Raw genomic sequence first — 20675 nt, forward strand, 5'->3', positions numbered from 1 at the left:
TCTTATAGAATTCCCCCAGCAGCTCCAGGGCAGGTGTTCTTATTCTTCCCATTTTGTAGAGAAAGAAACTAGAACACAGAGAGACTAAATGACTTGGCCAAGGTCACCCAGCTCATATGGTCCAGGATTGAGCTGAGCAGCCCACACTACCTGCCTCCCTCCTCTGCAGCTGTGTTAGCTTTGTGTATCCGTGCATCCCTTCAGCTCCACTGAATATTCAGCTGCCCCAGAATATCTCTGCAGGAGGAACCGGTCCTTAGGTCACTGTGTGCAGAGGCAACCCAGCAAGTGAAGGCCAGAAGGTGCAACCAGGCCAGTGTGGTCAAGGCTCTGCTGAGCTTGCAGTGCGGGAGTCAGGGTGGGGAGTGCGGCTTTCCCTGCCCATCCACCACAGGGGCCTGAGGCCACAGCTGGAGAACGGCAGTGCTGAGGACCCAGAAGCCCCTTCATAGACAGGGAAGGTTGGGAAAGTAGGTAGCCACCCCACCGTAAGGTGCTGTCCTGGGGAGAGGACACAAGGAACAGTTCTCCAAACTCCCAAACCTGAGGGAGGGGCTCCAGTGAGAGCAGAGTCTTGTGAGGAACCTGGCCATGCTGGAGTGGAGTCTTACTGGGTTACAGGCATGCACCACCACGCCCAGCTCTTCAAGGTGCCACTGGAACCCACACAGTTGGGGAAGCAGAGAAACAGCAGGAGGATGCCCGAACCAAATGCTCCAGAGCAGGCGGTACCAGAGCTCACGAACCTGGCATCCCAGGGCCCTGAGTCCAGGCCTCCTTGGGTTCCTTCAGTCTCCTTCCTGGGCTGGGGGTGTGTGCTCGACTCTGTCTCTGTCGAAGGACCCCACTTACAGAGAGATAGGGTCTCCACTCCAGGGTGACCTCAGCGAAGCTGAGTGCTGCAGTCCTGTGTTCAGCTCAGGTCACTTCCTGGACTGAGCCTTGCCACCCAGCCGTGAGGCTTTTGGGGAACAAATGCCTACATCAAACAAGAAGAGAGCTCTTGGAGACAGTTAATGTCATACTTCAAGAAACTAGAAGTAGGAAACCCTCAAATCAGTGGAAAGAGAAATAGTAAAGATCAGAGCAATGTACATGTTTTGACTCATGTGGAAACTGAAGCCATGGGGAGCTGCTGACCTTGCAGGCCACTGTCCCTCCCAGAGGACAGGCCCTGTGTTCCCATTCCTCCCCTCTTCTCCCTACTGTCCTACCTTCCCGTATCTGGAGCTGGAATCATCAAGCTCATCTGCAGCATCTTGATCAAGCCCCTCCTTGGAGACGGAGGTGAGGGCCTCATGTTCCTCCTCCTGACATGCATGGTCCTGGGCCTGAGCTGCTTATTGCAGATGCCCTGATGCCCACTTTAATTTCCTGCCTGGTCTTGATGGATGCAGATAGAGAGAGCTGGGGGATGGTGCTGCTCACAAGAGGGAGCAGGAAGAGGGAAGCCTTTGGCTCTGAGGTTGGCACCTGAGTCTGCTCTCCTCCCTGAGAGTTCATCCTTGGAACGGCAGCACATGGGGACATGGCTGTCCTCCTGCTTTGTCTCATGCATCCGTGAGTTCATGTAGTCAGTGTGCACCCCATAAATGTGAGCTCCTGTGCCGTGGGGTCCCCACAGTATCTGGAGACACCCAGGGAGCACCTAAGCCCATTTCACAGCCATGGAAGAGGAGTCTGAGGGGTGGGGGACCTGGTGCAGACCCAAGGATGGGGTCTCAACGAGGGGACATTGAGGCTGTGACTTAAGAATCAGAAGGGTGAGAAGATCACTGCACCAGGTGGCCGAGGCAGGCTTGTCCCCAACACCGAGGCCAGGAGAGGGCATGGACCCCACACAGCCTGACTGTAGACCAGGCTGCAGGCAGTGTGTGTCTTGTGCCATTCCCCCTTGTCCTCCACTGGAACCCAAGGTCATGGCCCTGCACTGCCAGTGCCCTGCTCAGGAGCTGAGCCTCACTGCCCAGGCTGGGCACCAGTGCCATCTTCCAGGACTGACTGGAGGACAGCAGAGGGCAAGGCAGGATACTGGTCCCTGGTGAGCTCTGGAGAAGACACAGGCCAGAGTTACCCGGCCACCATATAGGGTCACATGGACTTGATGGCTGTGGTTGTCTCCGGTGTCCTTTCTCCTTTTTGAGCTCTTGTTTTTGTTTGGCGATGTTAGTTAGGGTCTGGCTCTGGATGACCCCCCAAAAGCCCAGATAGTGAAGGCTTGGTCCCCAGGTCAGCTGTGTCCGAGGCAGGGCCTGAGGAAGGGTCTGGACCATGCAGGCCCCTCAGTGGACTAATCCACTCCTGGGTTCCTAGCTTAATGGTGCCTGGGAAGTGGTGCAGGTGAGGGGAATTGGGGTCCCCCCAGAGGAAGCAGGTCACTGGGCTGCCCTGGAAGGGAATGGTATGACCTCTCCTGGTCACTTTCTTGTCCCTGAGATGCAATGCCCAACACCCCACAGCTCAAAGGAGGAGAAGTTTATTTGGTTGTGGTTTGTAGAGGTTTCAGTCCAGGGTCTGCCAACTCTGAGGCAGGACAGCATGGCACAGGGGTGTGGTGGAGAAGCTGCTCTGGGCTTGGTGGATGGGAGCAGAAGTCCAGGTAGGAGCCAGGAGGGAGATAAACCCTTCCAGGTCACACCCCAGTGACCACCTCCTCCAACCAGACCACAGCTCCTAAGAGGAAGTCAGCTGCAACCCCAGGATCCCATCACCATCCAGACACCCTTCGGTGAGTGCTCCAGGCTCAGAGGACTCTAGATTTCAACTGTAATAGGACCTCCCCATCTCTCTCTGCCTCTGTCTCTGTCTCTGCTTCCTGGCTCCTCAAACCCCGTCCCCTCATGAGGTTTCACCTCATCATGGGCCCCAAAACAGCTGGACCAACCACAGACTGAAATCTCAGAAACCATGAGCCAAAATAAATGCTTCTTCCTTCCAAGTCATTGACCTCAGAATTTTGTCACAGCAATGGCAAGTTGACCTACACAGGTAGTGCTGTGGCATAAAGGCATCCTGGGAGCATGCTGGAGCCATATCCCTGGGTCCAGATGCTGACAGTGTGGAGCTGGGCCTCTGTGGGTGATGAGGATGAGATGACATCCTGATATCCATGGCTTTGGGAGAGGACACAGGGACAGTCAATGAGTGTGCTGTGTCTCATGGTGGGAGGGTACAGCCTGAGGCCCTCGTACTTCCTCCCATGGTATTTTCTTTTTTTTTTTTGGGTACAGGGGATCGAACTCAGGTCCTTGCACCTGAGAGGCAGGCGGTGGAACCACTGAGCTAAGTCCCTGGCCCCCATGGTGTTTTCTTACAGAAACAAAAGATGACTAAGACGGAATCAGCCTCCCACTTGCTTACTCCAGATGAGACCCTGCCTCAGGGTTCCTACCTGACCCAGGTGTGAGCTCAGTCTGTCTGAGGGTTTTGCTGAGGCAGCTGGGACAGATGGTGCTGCTGTAGCCATCTTGTGCTTAAGAGGAAAAGCCTGTCGAAGAATGGAGCCCGCTTGAAGGCTATGGAGAAGACAGGCACAGAGTGCGCTCCAGCACAGGTGACCCATTGCAGCCTGTTTCTAATTGCTCTGGGAGTGGGATACTCCTCTGAAAGTTCTCACCACACAAACCAACGAGTTCTACGTTCTGTCACTGGCAGTCAGCAAGTGCTGAGCAGCATGGTGCCTCTCCCTCAGACAAGATGCTGGCAAGTGGAGGGGCGGAATCTGCAGGGCAGGCCACCTGTGGATCCGCCCAGGGCACGTGGAGACACCAGAGCTAGGGCAGGAAGCAGAGATCTGGGATAGCTCCAGTAGCACTGCTGGTATCAGGACAAATTGGCCCAGCTTTCAGCCCAGACTTAGCTGCCTCATGACAGAAGTCTCCTCCTGTTCCCGCCTATGGCTCATGAGCCTCTCCTTCCCCACCATCTGAGAGTGGACACCTCTGAGAGCCCTGTTTCCAAGCAAGGAGGCCCCAAGAGGCTGAGCAGCTGGCCCACAGCCACAGAGCTTGTTAAAGGATAGAGCTGGGGCCTGAAACCAGGTGTCCCTGACTCCACAGCCTGCCTTTTTGGGGTTTTTCTCTGTAATAAATTCTAACATCTTCCTGAGCTGTTTTAAGAGATAATGCCTGCTGAAAACCATGTGCATGCTGGCTACTTGGGAGGCTGGGACAGGAGGGTGGCTGAAGCCCAGGATATTCAGCCTATAGGGTGCCATGCTGATGGGTTGTCCACACTGTCTCTGTGGGATGTGTACACTGAAGCCCCCAGGCGCACACATCTGCTGCTCTCTGCTTATGTTCACTCCTGCAGGTGTGGCTCAGCATGGGCAGCACAGGGTATGTCGGGGATGCACCATCTGTGCCAATGCGACAGCTGCCAGCTATCAGGAAATTAACCAGCCCATCACAACCAGCTGTGCAGCAGCCGCAGCATGGGGCACGATGCCCCCTTTCTGGCAGGGTCATTGGTGCAGCTGCATGGAGGACCTATGAGGCTGGGTATGAGCTGTCTATGCACTTGAGGCACACAAGAGTTGCTGTTTCCTGCTGCTCCAATAAAAAAGTGTCTTCCTGGGGATTTGGAGAAGAAGCAAAAGCAAATCAGACCCCAACTCTCAGGCACTCAGGAGCCTCATTAGTGTGTGTAGTGCTCCGGTGACAGATTGGCTTCCTCCTGCGCAGCCTCAGCACAGAGCCTGTCTGCTGACCAAACTCAACACTGCTGTGAGTGTCTCCCCAAATGCGTGTACCAAAACCCTCACCCTACAAGATGATGCGGCAGGAGGCGGGCACCCTGGAGAGGGTGGGACCTCAGGAAGGGGCAAGTCCCCTTATAAAAGAGGCCGAGGGAGAACCTTGTCCCTTCTGCCATGAGAGGACACAGTGCAAAGGCTCCATCTGGGAGCCAGAAGCAGCCATCAGCAGACATGGAGCCTCCAGAGACTTGAGAGACAGATTCCTGCTGCTCATAAACCACCAGTCTCTGTCCTAGTCCTCTGCCGAAGCCGCCTAAGTGCACTGAGTCGCTAGGAAGAGGTGACAGTCTAAGGGATCTTTTGCCTTTTCCTCCCCTAGTGATTGGGAGGTGGCTGTGCCTGTCCTCACCTGCCTGGTCCTGGCTGTGGGTCCCTTGCGTTTGTGGAGGGGGTGAGACAGCTGTGTCTCCAGGACATGGGAATGGGGGGGGGCTGCGGTGGCCAGGCCTGGGTCCCAGGCGGTTTCTGCTTGGCCTTGTTCCCACTCTGCTGTGGTCAGGGCATTCTAATGAATGAGCAGCCATCTCTTCCTCTCTTGTGTGAGGAAACCTCATGTGTGGCAGATGAAATGTGATGCTGTTTTGAGCTGATATATGGAACCGTCTTAGATCTGTGAAGTTCTAAGGGCTTAGCTTGGGTGCCTGGAACACGTGGTGCCCGAGCAAGGCCTTCCAGCCCTCAGTGTGGGTGACAAGGAGGGCACCCAAGGCTGCCCCACCCCGGTCTCCCCTCCCTTCCTCCTCCTGGCTCTCCCTTCTGCCCAGAGGCAAGATGAGCCCAGCTTCCACCAGGCAGAGCCAGATGAGCTGGGCACATAAGTGGTGGCAGAGCTGTGAGTGCCCATGTCCCTCTGCAAGTGACTTCCCAGCCGCCTTGTTGTAAGAGGGACCCTGTTTCCTCAGGACCACCGGGTGCATTGCCAATGGAGCAGCGCAGAAGTGACCATGTGCCATGAGAACAAACCAGATCCCACAGCTGGAGGATGGTGAGCCCAGGAGCCCAACTTATGGCCCAGGCCAGTTTGGAGCCACCTAACCCTCAACATGGGAGAGAACCCAGGTCAGATGTGCAGAGCCACCTGCTCTACCCACAGCTGACCTCAGACTTATGACAGCAGAACTGCCCAGCCAACATGTAGCCATGGTCTCATAAGCATTGTGTGTGTGTGTGTTTTAACCATGGAGATGGTCATGTTTGCTTTACAGTAGTAGCTAACCAACACATCTCTTGTAAAGTTGTTCTTGGGGGGCAAGCAACTTGGAGTATAAGGTCTCTTTGCCCTTTTGTCCTAGAAACTGGGAGAAAATAGACTTCCAAGGATTTCTGAAGGAACATCAAGACATTTGGATTTTACTGTAACAGGATAAAAATGATGAAAATAAAAATATGTTGGGGACAGTATTGGAGGGCAATCAATCCTCTGATGACCTAGCAAGGGGGAAGGCAAGGGCTAAAGAGAAAAAAGACAAGAGACTTGTGTAATATCAAAGTATATGGGGGCCTGGGAGGTCAGTGCCTCAGAGTGGACAAAGACAAGGACTCTCCGAGCTAGCCATCATTTATTGGGTACACACAATAACTGGAGGGAGTATCGGGTGACTTAGGGGGTGGCGGTCAAAATACATGAGGAGTGGATGAAGATCTTAAGTCATGAGGATCTTCTGTTGAGGAGGACTGTACAGACAGCATTCTTACAATGGTGGGTGGGATGAGTTAGTTTGACAAGGAATTACTCCCTCCCCAGGTGAACCTTTCTCTTTTATTTTACTCCTCAGTTCTCAAAGAACCAGGACGTCTTCAGTCGATGCCATCTTGCCATTGAGTGCCACAGCGTCACGGGACCCTTGAGGCCTCAGCTGTGACTGGAGGCAGAGTTATGTTTCCACATGCCATAGCCGGCTCTCCGGCAAGGTGACATGGAGCTTTAGACAGCTATAGTCATACTTTAATTATGAAGTAATTTTCCCCAGAATTTGTGTAGAAATGCTCCCAACAGAACAGGACATCCTGATGCCAAGCCCATGCGTACCTCTCTCCCAGGCACGGGGCACCTTTGTGAGGTCATGAATTGATATTGGCGTAGGTGGACTCACACTCGGTGGGACTCCGGAAGTGGGAATCCTTCCTCTGGTCCTGACCAGCATGGTGAGGGGCCTTGGGCTCTGCCCACCCTCACTGAGACAGTTTAATTTTTTTTTTGGCAGACCTGGGGGTGAACCCCAGGGCTCTCACATGCCAAGCACACACTCTGCCACTGAGCTACACTACAACCCAGAGCCCTTGGCTGTCATGGAAGCTTCCTGAGAAAACAATGTCACCAGAGAAAGAGGAAAAGAGAGTAGACTCCTCAAATTCAAGAAACCCAGTGAAAAGTCTGCCAAAAGGAAAGGCACCATCCATCTGATTTATTTTTCATCAGTTCACAGCTTTCTTCGCTTTCTGCCAGAGGTAAATATGGCATGATTCCTGTGTTAAAGATAAGAAACCGAGGCTCACAGAAACAAGGTGCCCAAGGTACAGGCTGCAAGGGGCAGGGTGGAGCCTGACCTGGACTCCTGCTCTGTGTCTCACAGGGCTGAGGGCTGTGGCTTCAGGGGCTCGAACAGTCATGGGATGGGGGCTGCACCGCTGTGTCTCCCTTTGTGCATCAGAATATCTTACCCTGATTTCTCAGAAGCAATGAAAACTATGAGCCTGTGTTGTCTCCCGACCACAGGCACTCATCTTGGGAGTTCCCATTTCTTCTCTATGATCCTCTGTGTGCAACACTGGTAAAAACCAAGGACCATGGAAAGAAGGGTGGCAGGAATACCAGAGCAGAAACAGCCTGCACAGCCTGGCCTCAATGGGACCATGGTGCTCAGGTGGACCTGCCTGAGCACCTGGCAGTGAGCCTGGGACACCTAGTTCCCAATAGCCCGTCCTGTTCCTCCACGAAGACTGGTGCCTCTAAGGGGTTTAGGGCACCTGTGAGAGAAGCCACCAAAGAAGGCAGGGCCAGTGGAAGCACGCGCAGCAGCACAGTTTAGCCCCTTGTTCCAGCTGTGCTGCAGCTAGCTTGCCATGAAACAGTGAGTCCTCCTCCTTCTGTTTTGTCCTAAACTAATGGCTACCAAGAGTTCAAACTTTGTGCAAGGTGTGTACAAGACACAAAGAAGGCATGGGTAAGAGGCTAGCTCAGGATCTGGGAGGACTTCTGAAGAGGGGACCTCTGACCTGGGCTTTGAGGGATGAATAGAAGTTTGTTGGTACTTGAGACAGAGGCAATAGGATGATAGAGCCCAAAGGTGGGAGCTGGGAGCCCTTCAGGATGGCCATGGTGCTGAAAATGACAGAGGGACCATTGACTGCCAGGCTGCAAGGCTGGCTTTTCTCCTGCAGGTGGCCAAGGGGAGCCGGGGCCGATGGCAGTGGAGTGAGCCAGGCCTCACTGGGATCACAGAGATTTCACAATATCTCCTGTAGAAAGCTCCTCTCCACCCACACAGCCTTAAACCTTTTGACCTCAACCAGAAGTGTTCACAGTGTTATAGGGAAGCTCGGGGCCGTGCCCTGCATGAGCCTGGCATCCAGCACAATGGCAGCCAAGTTTAACTGATTCAGAGCCATGGGCAGGAGAAAGCAGGACCTGCATAGACTCTACTTCTGCCCCCTTCCTTGGGACAGAAAGGAGAGGAGAAATTCCTGGAGGGAGGGGCCTGAGGGCAGAGGGAAATGGGGGAGCTGGGTCCCCAAAACCACAGGAAGTTCCTATTCCTGACAGCTGAACCCCAGCAGGCCAGACAAGAGGGTGAGTGTCCCACAGCTTTGGGGTCTGAAATGAGCATCCAGGAAACCATGCTGAGCACCTGCCTCTGAGGAGGCTGCCATCCCTGGGGGTGCATACGCTGGGGAATACCCTGAACCTCCAGAGTGATTCCACTCAGGATTCATTATTATTTCATTTGCATCATGGTTTTGATGCCACCCTGTGGGCTTTGGGCACTGTGATGGTTCCTCCAAGGTCCACTTGGAGACAAAAACAGGATTGAGGACCCAAGACAGTCAAGGCCCGAGCAACTGCACATGGCTGGCTTGCATGGCCCTCCTCGTCCTGTAGAAGGCGCCCTGTGGGCCCATCTACACTGGAGCTCCCTGGAGCACCTCAGCAGCTCCTCAGGAACCCTCCTTGTAGACCCCACAGCTCTCCAGTGACATTCAGCAGTGCCAGCATGGGTGCCCAGACCATCTCCTAACTCTGACCCTGTGACCCTGTTTGGCTGCATGGCCTGGGCTGACCTCAGCTCTGTGACTCTGAGTGCATCCTGGGTCCTTTTCTCCTTCCTTCTCCTCCCTCTAGTCTTTGTGCCAGTCTGGTTGGAACTGGCAGCGATGGGCATCGACTCCTATGGCAGTGAGATGCAAGCGTCAAGGGTTAAGGTGTTAAGTGTGGCTGAGGAGCCCCCTTGCCCCAGGACAGTCTCCCTCACCAATCCTCTCCTACCTGTGCAGGATGACGGCACCTCCCCTTCCCCAAGTTCTCCAAGACCTCCGATGCCTTGGCCATGGCTCTTCACGCAGCTCACAGGGCTTGCTGTGCAGTGCTGGTGCGAGGTGCACCTCACAGGGACACCCCAGACCCTTTGTCCTGCAATAGGCCACTCAAAAATATGTGTGGTGGGAAAACAAACTCAAAGACTGGAGCCAAACATGCAGACAACAGAAAGCCAAGGGCATCTGGCTTCAGGTGCAGTGGGATCCAGGGTCTCAAAGGGCCTTGCCAGGAAGCTACCTAGGGAGAACTCTTTGAGGCCCAGGCTTAGATGTGCTCTCCCCAGGTCCCCAGCAGGTACAGGGCTTTGACCTTCCAGGTTAGAAAGCCCAGTGAAGTGACAACTTCCTTCTTCCTGTTCTCTACAAAAGTCCCAGAGTTGAATCTCATTGGCCAGATTTAGGTCACATGCATGTCTGACCAGTCATCAGTGTGGTCAAGGAGAGGGATGCTCTGATTGGCTAGGGGCTTGTGGCTGCCCTAAACTCCCTGAATTCATCCAGCCTGAATCACTGGACAGGTGGAAGGCAAAGCCAGATCCTCAGAGGAACACTAAGAGTGTGAGGCGTGTGGGCAATGACAGCAATAGTTGACAGTCAGCTCCTTTCCTGGTTGGCATATCACCTTGCTATTTGCACTGTAACATTTATTGGCCTTTAAAACTGTATGTTCAGTGTATTTGCATTTATATTTTAGAATCACATGTTGACTTGATTAGGTTGGTCTGCCAACCTAGAATGAGACTGGTGGGTAAGGACTCTATGCGGCTACAGGCAGAGGCCCCCACGATGCCCACGAGTGGTGGGTGCTCATGGAATGCTCTAGAATTCCATGGAATGTCTGCTTACACTCGCCAGGGGCAATCAGGGATGCTGGTGGTCATCTTCCTGTAGCCGGTCAGGTTTGGCTATGGACACAGCTGAGACCTCTGCCCCAGCTGTGCCCAGGGATCATCTATGCCCTGGAAATGCAGCCCTGGGGGCGAGGGACATCTGCTGCATGGCCAGCAGTGCTGAGAAGCTGCTGTCAGATGGCATGGCCCCCGGGCTGGCAGCAACTGGGGTGGGCTCAGGGGAGGTTTGGATGCCGCTGTGCCTGACTGCCTGGCATCAGAACCCAGGTGAACTTGAGCCTCCAGCCACCCTGGGGCAGTGTTGTGTCTGTTTATTCAGGGAGGGACAGAGGTCTGGGGCACCACACATGGTCTCCCGGATCACATCCGGCACTGCCAGTGTGGGGTGAGTGTCCCCAAGCTGAAGATCCAAAATCCAGAACACTCCAGAATTCAAAACCTTCCAGCACCAATAGGACACAGCAAGTGGAAATTTCCACACTGTGAAACTTTGTTTTATTCACAAAATTACTAAAAACACTGGATATAATGATCTTCAGTCTCTATGAATGAGGAATATGTGCAACAATGGATTTTGATTAGAATTGGGTCCTGTCTCCACAGTATCTCATTATGTCTATGCAAATATTGCAAAATAGAAAACATCCCAAGTTGGAAATGTCTGGTCCCATGAATATCAGAGAAGGGCTGCTTAGCCTGTGATGGAATGGGAGCCTCCCAGGCAAGCTCGGGTTCCAATCCAGGCTCTGTGTGACCCAGGTGAATCTCTGTCTTGGGAGTCTTGGTCTCCCCATCGTGAGCCACCCCCCACTGGCAGTGCTGAGAGCTCCTGTCCCCTGTGCAGGACTCCGAGCGAGGAGCAGGCACTCACTCCCCCGCTTTGAGATGCTGCACCAACAAGGGCATCACCAGGACTTCTTCCAGTTCAACTAAAAAGTGAAATCCACACCTGGCCATAAGGATGCAAGTGTCCCTCGGGACAGCCCAGGACCAAGCCTGCTTGAGAGCAGCACCAGGTCCTTCCCACCCTCCGGAGTCCCCACTGCAGCCCGGAACTGGTCCTGTCTGGGCACCAGGTGACACCTGGGTCCCAGCAACACGCACCTCGGGATGGGGCTGAGAGTCATGTCCCCAAGGGCCAGTGTCTCCCATCCACCAGTGCCACACACAGGGCCCTCAGGGTCCTGCCGGAGACCTGCCCAGCCACAGAACCATCTTGCTAGGGTGGCTTCCCAGGGACATTTGTAATTCATGCATGGCCTCCAGGTCAGGAGCCAATTCTCCAACCAGGGTGCCTTTCCCACTAGGCCACATTGTCTATGGACAGATTTGACCTTCATCGGGTTTCCAGGCCAACAGAACTGGTGAGTTAACCAAGGTCAGGTTGGTTCTTAGGAGGCGAGAGTTTTGTAGAAGCTTTCTTCCTAGATAATTCCTGATGCACGGCACATGAATACCTTTCCTGGGACCTCTGCCCTCACCAGGCCTGGCCCCTGGCTTCATCATTCCAGGCAGGAATGAGAAACGGGATCTCTCTCGGCAGTGAGAACGGGGGAGCTTTGAGTTTTGGAAGTCTGGACATTTTGATTTCAAAAGCAGAGCCTTTGAGTTTCAAATATTATTGATTCCCCACTTTGGGGCCTTCTGAGTTTCAAGATCTGCAGCCCTGAGTCTGAGCCCAGGTTCTGGCTCCTGCTGGTGGATCTGGCAGAAAGACAGGATCCTGGAAACTAACTTGCTGTCCTCACCACTGAGGGGGTGGGCGATTGAGGGGCCTAGCTGTTGGACACCCGGGGACGACCCTGTCTGTGCCCCATGGTATCTCAGTGCCCTGACTTGTCTATGAACCCTGCTCCCCCATGGGTCTGAGGTGGCAGGGGCTGGGGCCTGGCAGCTGCTGGTGGCCAGAAGGGATGCCTGCTCCCCAGGTACAGCAGTGAACATCTGTGCCCCAAGAAGATGGGGCCGGTGAAGCCTGCATGTGAGGGCCAGAGCCAGGATGTCCTGAGGGTGCCTGCTGAGTCCATTTCAGATTGTATTTCAATGACCAGGCTTTGGAGGCAATGCAATCAGTACTAGAATCCAAGTTTCCCTGTGAGTTTCCCAAGTTGCCCTGCGGGCAAGGTCATTGATTCATTCAACAAACCATTTCTCTGAACCCAGGATTCGGGCCCAGCTATGTGGGAGGCCTGGTTCTGCCACTTCTTTGGACAAGTTGCCTATCTCATCCCTCAGTGTCCTCACTCACAAATAGGGAACAAAAGCAACACCCCTTCTTAGAGTCGTTTGACATCAAAGAACTGGAGCCATCTAAAGATCACAGAGCTATAGGTACACAAGGAGGCCCAGGCACAGGGTTCCCACCAGTCAGAGCCTCTGCATTCTCAGACAGATTGGCCTTCCAGCAGCTGGTGGAGCAGGAAGCACCCATCTCTGTGGGAATGGATGGGACAAAAGTGCATTGGTGTAAATGTTTTGCTTCCAAAACAAAGTGCATTGGTGGTGACAACGTTCCGAGATGCCACACTAGCCACATCCTGCTCCTGAATCCAGAGCCTTTGGTGGCTGCCTGTGTCTCCACCACCCCTGCCCTCATCAGCCTCTGACCCTGTGCCTTCCTGCTCACGTTTTCGGGCAGCCTGACTGCCAAGCAACCCCACATCCTCCCAGTACTCTGCTCACACCATCATGTGGAAACAGCCCAAAGGTTCTGGGATGCTGCCTTCAGACTGGCTCTGTTTTCCTCCCTTCTGTGTCAGTCACCTGGCTTGACAATGCTGCTGCATAACAAGCAGCTGCTAGCCTCAGACCTACAATGATGATTAGGACTTATTCCCATGTCTGGGTCAGCTCCTGTAGCTGGCCTGGGTTGGCCTTTACCTGGCAGGTCCGTGCAGCTTCCCTTCTTCCCCACTAGCCCAGGGACTGGGACACAGGACACAGATGCAAGCAAGCCAAGGGCACCTGGTTCTCCTGCTGCCCAGGTCCCGCTCAGTGCCTGGACAGGCTGCCTGCCCCTCTCTGCGGACTGTCTCAGGTTTGGCCACATGCAGGATGCTCTGTCCCTAATCCGTGCTCTTGGAGAGGAGGCAGGAGGTCAATGAGGGGCCATGTGACATCCACGCAAGGACAGGCAGGGCCATGGTGATGAACGAGGAAAAGGAGGCATGTACAGGCAACATGGTGCAAGGTGGCCATCATCCAGCAACAAGGGAAGAAGTGCATGTTAGCCGTGGACCCTTCCACATACTCGGCCAGGAGGGGCTTGGCCTGAACCTGGACTGCAGTGGGTAGATTGTCCCAAACTTGGGGTGATGGCTCATAAACCTCTTGGGATAGGTGAAGTTTTTGTCTCAAATCTGTTGTGCTGTGTATACTAAAAGGTGCTCTTTTGGGCTCCAAGTCTTGGTCTACTCCTCTGCAGAGCTGGAGGGTTGATGGATGAACTCTGGAGCTCCTCCTACGAGGTGTAGTATCCCTTGGGCCAGCATTGAAGACGTCTCCTTGCTGGTTTTCATCTTGCTGTCCTCTGCTTTGCACACACAAATGTTCCACTCCTTCCAACTGTTCTGTCCCTTGGGTACTCAGGGACCCTCCTGCCTCTGCTTCTTGTGGGGCTGCTCCACCTCCTGCAGAAGTCTTTCCCATGGCGAAAGGCCCGGCAAATGCCTCCTGTATCATGAGGCCTCCCTCCAATTCCAACAGGATCTGACTGAAGTCTGTCTCTCTCCTTTAAATCTCTCCTTAAACTGTACGGGGGCAGGAGCTCAGCCTCAGTGACATGTGTGCCTTGGGTTGGGCACATTCCCCGAACTTGGTACTATACTTTGAAAACATTTATTGAGGGTGTGCCTCAATGGTGGAGAACTTGCTGAGTGTGCACACAGCCCTGGGTTGGATCCCCAGTGCTGCAAAAATAATAATAATAAGATAAAAATACTTACAGCCTTGATTCTATTTTACAATTACCATCTTACTATTTTTTCTGTTCTACCTTTTTTTGTTTAGTTTCCGTTATCCTTCCCTAATCTTGGAGTAATCAAGAAGCACCTTTTATTGTTCCACTCCCCCTTGGTTTGTCGCCTACACTGTCGATTGTTCGGTGGTTGCTTTAATATCATAGCAGCGTCTCCGACCCATTCCAGGCCCTGCAAGTGGGTGCTCATGTCATGCTGGAGACAATGTGGACTCTGATGATTTCAGCTCCACCCACACTGGCTTTCCTGCTGTTGTCATGCATTTTAACCATGCAATGTTCAAACCCCGGAAGACATTATTATAGCTTTTGTGAGCCAAGTTTCATTTCAATTTAACCCAAATTTACTCTCCATTCCTTCCTGTACATTCACATTTCCATCCGGGATTGTTTACCCTCTGCCTGGAAACTCCCCATCCTTTCTGTTACTGTGGGGCTATGAGGAACATTCATTTGTCCAGCTGTTTTTATTCTACCTTCATCTTTTTTTTTTTTTTTTTGGTACTGGGGATTGAACTCGGGTCCTTGCACTTGCACAGCAGGCAGCGAAACCACTGAGCTAAATCCCCGGCCCTATTTTACCTTCATTTTAAAGAACACCATCCCTGCCTGTGGAATCTCAGGCTGGCCATTCCCTGTGGCATCTGAACGTGTCTTTCCCCTCATACCCACCTTCCACCATTCCTACTAAGAAGTGAGCCTCAGGAATTGCTGTCACCCTGAAGGAGTCCATGCCTGAAGGCCCTGCACTTGGGGTGTGGGGTCTCTGTGAGTAACCCATGAGGTGGCCTCAGAGAGGGTAGGCAGGGACAGGAGGGTCTCTGAGTGAGACACGGGTGTGCGACCAGAGCTGGTGACAGGAAGGCTAATGGTGGCCTCAGTGCAGTCCTCATGTGATGCCTGGCCTATTCCAGGCAGCAGCAGCTGCACAGTCTCCCATGACAGGACCTGGGGCACCTGGTGACCACTAGCAGTGGGAGGACAGAAGCTGGTGTGCAGTCCCTGGGGCTGACCTGGAGGTGACAGCAGGATGTGGGGCACTGCCCTTCTCTCCAGAATAAGATGTGTTTCCAAATGCTGCTTAGATACTTATACACCATTGAGCCATACATTAAATGCCAGTAGAGGGGCTGAGGATTTACCTCATTGGTTCCACTGCCTGCCTCGAAAGCACCAGGTCCCAAGTTCAATCCCTGGTACCAAAAAAATAAATAAATAAATACCAGTAGAATTCTTCACTTTGATTTCATAGATTAAACAACAAAAGATACCTAGTAACAGCGCCTTCCAAAGTTCCAGGGCACTGGCCCTGTCTCTCAAGTGCCCTGGGAGCCCGAGGCTGCTCACCGTGTCCTGTGACCTGGCTGAGTATGGTCCCTGCTCTGGTCTGGCTCATGTGGGCACCAGGTCTCATGGCCCCTGCCAGCCTCCCAGGCCACACATAGATGAGCTCCAACCCCAGGGTGAGGTGGGCTGGTCACACGGGGCCACCACTGAAGCAGACATGGGCTCGGCCTGTTCTCCCCTGGCCCCGCAGTGGCTGCCCCACTTGGGGTGTTAGCACCACCTTCCCCACCTTGCAGACAGGGGCACTGAGCTCAGGTCAGAAAGTCACTAGGGTTACATAGCTGGAGGCGGCCTTGAGGCTGGACAGCTGGCACCTGTTGTCCTTCCTCCTTCCTGTCTTGTCCTAGTGACTGGTGCACTTCCCCCGTCCTACTTACAGATCTTCCTGCCCACCTGTGACAGTTCTTACAAATGCACCTCGGTCCCTAAAGGGGCTGTGGTCCAGATGCACCCACTGGGAGAGAAGCACATCCAGAGCCAAAAGTGCCCTGAACCTGCCCAGACCACCACACACCCAGCCCTGTGCAGCACGTGCGAAGCCCAACATCTGCAGTCAGGGCCACCCAGAGCTCAGCGCATCTGCTGACCTGGGGGAGAGTCAGTCTCGGTTTCTGCACCACCGTAACCAAAGCCCCCAAGAGGAAGCACCATGTGTCAGGACCGCATGAATCTTAGAGCCTTTGAGTCGAGATGGCCCCAGAGACCCCTATGTTAACTGCTTGGCCCCACAGGGCAATGGGGACCCTTTAGGAGACAGGGCTTAGTGAGAGGTCCTTATGTTCCTGGGGATGTGCCCTGTGCCCTGGGAAGGGACAGTGGGTCCTGGCCCACCCTTTCTCTCTTCCTTCCCAGCCATGAAGTGAGTGGTTTTCCTCTGCCAGGCTGCTGTTGTCACTTTCTAGTCACTGGGACACAACACCCAACACCTGTGACCTAAAGGAAGAGAGCTTTATTTTGGCTCATGGTTTTGATGTCTCATGGCTGGCTCGCTCCAGGCAGAAAGACATGGTGGAAGGACCTGGAGGAGGAGAGCTGCTCACCTCATGCGACCAGGAAGCAGCAAGGGGAGGGAGGGAGATGCATCTTTCCCGGCCCCAGTGACTGCCCCATCTTACCAGGCCCCACCCCCAACAGCACATTTAGCTACAGGTCCCACCGCCCAGTCCTCCTCCAAAGGCCCCACCTCTGAATACAGGAGGCTTTCAGGGTACATCTAGATGTCAACCATAACACAAGGGTTCCTACCACCAGGCACAGCCTCAGCACAGGGATAAAAGCAACGGGGCCAACTCATCATGGACTACAACTCCTGCCTGAGAGCCAAGGTAAACCTTCTCTCTTTATAAGTTACTGCTCTCAGGCATTTGCTACAGCAGCAGAAAGCTGACTAACACATCCAATCCCATATATTGGTCTCCCATTGTCTCTTCTCCTCTTACTCTTCCTACCGTATCATCCTGTCTCCTGTTTTATTCCTCCCACTCCTGCCACAGTTCTTCCTGTTTCTCTACTGTGATTTTTCTTGTCACCATTCTTGACATCACCTTTACCATTATTTCTCCTTTTCCTATTTCCACTTTTACCACTTCTAGTGAATGTTTTCTCCTGACTCCTCCTGTTACCTTTGCTTTACTTCTCCTCCTGCCATCAATACTACTTCCTATTACTTCTCCTGTCATCAATAGTACTTCCTGTTACTTCTCCTATAATCAATACTACTTCCTATTACTCCTACTCCCTTTCCCCTTTCACTCACTGCCCCCCCCCAAGTATCTAAAATATAGTAGACCCTTGACTTATGAACTCAGTCAGTTCTTGAGGAAGGTTTGGTTGTAAATCAATGCAACTGAGATTTGGATGTTTACCGGGGTGCATATTATAGATAACAAGAGGCAGATGAATCTTCCATTAACCTAATTAACCCAAGTTATTCGTATGTCAGGCTAGTCATAACTTGAAGGTCCACTGCACCAGTGAAAGCCAGGAGTGGTAGCACACACCTGTAATCCTAGAATTTGGGAGGCTGAGGCAGGAGGATTGCTGTGAGTTTGAGGCTAGACTGGGCTACATAGTGAGTTCAAGGCCAGCCTGAACTACATAGCAAGACCCTGTCTTAAAAACTAAGTAAAACAAAATATAAAATGGCAAATCCTCTCCCATGACAAGTGAAGACTGCCACCCTGGAATGTTTGCAGCTCATGACTACTTTGCCCCATAGAGGAGGCCAGAAACAATGATGCAAGCTGACTTCCGAGGCCGAGCCATACAAGGAATGAGGCTCTCAGCCCATGCTGCAGGAGCCTGAGCCCCATGGAGGAGGCTGAATTGTCTCCCAGCTGCCATGTTGTGAGGAAGCCCAGGCTATGTGTGGATGCCAAGGGAAGGGCTCAGGAAGACAGGTGCCAGGGCTCCAGGCCTTGGCCACTGCACTCTCCCATCCCACACTTGAGTCCTCCAGCGGAGGCCTCAGGCACTGAGGAGCTGGGACAGCCTCTCTGCACCCAGGCTTAGTGTGTAGCTCTCACCCTGTGTGCATCCGCTCTCCTGTCCTGGAGGCTCGAGGGCCCCACTGTGCTCTGCCCTGGCCCCTCAGGGGGTTTCCAGTCCTCCCCTGTCCCTTCAGGCAGCAGTGCCAGGCCTGACACCGTGGGTATCCTTCCGTGGGTCATCAGTCTGGATGCAGGCAGCACGATCTGCAGTTCTGCTGCCCGGGGACACTGGCTTCTGTGTCAGAACTCCTGGCCATTAAGACAAGCTCTGGAGTCAGCACTCTGTGGGCCATGGCACCAGGCCCTCCCTCACCCGGCCTGGGCCTGTGCCTCCTGCTTTGTGGTTCATGATTCAGGGTCAATACAGGGCAGGGACAGAACCAAGAGGGTCTTGGGAGTGCTAAGGAAGTGCTAAGTGTGGGCTGTGTGAGCAGTGCTGTCTAGGGTGCCTTGGAGACAAGCCGATCTGGAAATCCAACACCAGTTCTGCCCCTGGTTGTGTGTGCTTGGGCAAAGCTTGTCCTCTTGGCCCCAGTCACTGCATCTGTTCAATGGGCTCATTACTCACCAAGAGCTCTGCTTTGCAGAGGAGAGTCGGAAGCTTCCAGGACACAAGGCTGACACCAAGCACCCAGGGGCCAGGTCAAGGTCACTGATGTCCCCTCTGGTGGTCACCCTGCAAGTGGCCTGCCTGCCCAGAGGTGGGCCTACCCAGGCTGTGGCCCTCATTAAGGACCACATGTCTTTTATGTGTCTGTCTTAAGGCACTGGGGATGGAAACCAGGGCAGTCTCCAAGGGAGGTGGGCAGTGCTCAGTCCCTGAGCTACATCCCAGCCAGACGCTTCTTAGGGCTATAGCAAAATACACTTGTTTAAAGATGTTAACCTTTCCTGGGGATGAGGCACATAATCAAAAATTTCAAGAGCTACAAAAAGATTCTGTGGGAAGTGAGCGAGTCCCTGCCCGCGCAGGCTCCTGCCCTGAGGACCAGGACCTCGCGTTGGAGCACCCGCCAGCGCCGGCCCCCACCGGCACAAGCGCTTAACGCGGGGCTCCCTCTGAGTCCCCACGTCCTGAAGCTTCAGATCGCTCCCCTGCTGGGGTGCCGTCCCTGGCCCGGCCCTGCTGCGGGGAGGGGGCTCGGCCCCGCGGCCCTCCTGCCTCTGCGGCCCATTCATCTTCTGCTCGTCCCTCCCCGGCCGCGCATCGCGTTCCCGCAGCCGCGTCCGCGCGCTCATTCACCGCCTGCTTCGGCGCGGCGGGCGGGCGGTGGGCGGACCTGGCCGTCCCCGCCCCATCCTCGTCCCGGCTCTGTCCCCGTCCAGGTCCCGTCCCCAGCCCCAGCTCCGTCCCCTGCGCCCCGCGCCCGGCTCCGTCCCCTGCGAGCTGGGACTGGGACCGGGAATGCGGGGCTGGCGGCGCAACCTCGCGTTCTGCCTGCAGCGGCTGCCGGACGAAGGTAGGAACAGGGGATAGGGCATGCTGTGATCCCGGCGGGGGAATTGGGGGTTCGGGGGTCCCCGGGGAGGGGGATGGGGACGCACAGCTCGAGGATGCCGAGGCGCGCGGGGCGGGAAGGGGTGGGGATTGAGCGCTCAGGACCCGGGACGGCTACACCCTGGACCCCGAGCCCTCCACCCAGCCTGCACCGAACCCGGGGTGCCCGCACCCAACTTTCCCACCCACGCCCCTCGCCGGTCCTGCCGCAGCGCTGTCCCTGTCTCTGTCCTGTGTCGCCGGCTGGTACTACAGCGGAGCCTCTCGCTGTTCTTGCACCCTGGGGACCCATGGGCCATCCAGGGTGCCAGGCCGGAGCTCAGCCTCTGCCTTTAACCTTCACATCCACGCGCCAGCATCCTCTCCACTTTTCAGAGGAGGACCTGCTCAGAGAGGCTGAGCCCCTTTCCCAAGGTCACACAGCCTGCAGGTGGACAGCTGGGATGGAAGGAACCTGAGTGACCTCAAAGCGCTCAGTGCTCTGTGTCCCTCCCTCCAGGTCCCCCAGGCTGTGTCTCCGGTCTAATGAGAAAGGATCCCATTCCAGCCCAACCCAGTGTATGGGGAGGGGACTGGGGAGGGGCTGGTGCCACCTCCTGGGGCTGAGGCGGGGGGGGGGGGGGGGGGGCTGTCCTGAGGGTGCCCCAGACCCTGGTGGGGCAAGGGGCAGCCCTTGCTCCCCTGTTGGCTGCCTGGTGCTCCCAGGGTTTGAGTTGGGGCCTGGAGAGACGTCTGGCCTAGGGATCCCTTCAGAGCCAGGCCTGGCCAATACCCTTCCCCACCCCGGCCTGAGTGTGACTCTCCAGGAAACCAGGCAATTCTGCACTGGCCACGCTCTCTACCTTCCAAGGCTCCAGGAAGGAAGTGGTGAGGCCTTGGCAACAGTGTCACGCAGGGCACTCCCCCCATACTGCGTGAGTGTGTGCGTAAGTGTGCATGTGTGTGTGTGTGATGGGTCACGTGCATGTGCCAAGGCCTGTGAGGTAGGTGCGGGAGGCGTGTGTGTAGGGGCACGCGGGTGGTGTGTTCAGTGTGCACATAGGGCTGCATGAGGTCCATGTGGGACATGGATGAGGCCAGGGGTCTTATGACAGCCACAGTTGCTTTGTCCATCCCCAGCCACATCTTGCTGCCAGGAGGCGCTCTGAGTTTGAGTTTTTCTTGGAAAATCTGAGTTGGTATTGCTCCTTGAGCCCAGCACTAAATCAGAAAGGGCTGGCACATC

General features: G+C 54.6%; 1 protein-coding gene across 1 annotated transcript in view; it reads left to right on the forward strand.

The window, feature by feature from the left end:
* Positions 1–18987: 18987 nt before the first annotated feature.
* Positions 18988–20675, forward strand: part of Grip2 (glutamate receptor interacting protein 2) — a 49002-nt gene continuing 47314 nt past the window's right edge. The window contains exon 1 of the mRNA XM_004870484.4: positions 18988–19412. Within this exon, the coding sequence (XP_004870541.2) occupies positions 19358–19412 (55 nt within the window). The 5' untranslated portion in view covers positions 18988–19357. The remainder of the gene's footprint in view (positions 19413–20675) is intronic.

The sequence above is a fragment of the Heterocephalus glaber genome, unplaced genomic scaffold (genome assembly GCF_053883595.1).
Source record: "Heterocephalus glaber isolate CG9 unplaced genomic scaffold, H.glaber_assembly_v1.0 deba00001615, whole genome shotgun sequence".
Taxonomy (NCBI): Eukaryota; Metazoa; Chordata; class Mammalia; order Rodentia; family Bathyergidae; genus Heterocephalus; species Heterocephalus glaber.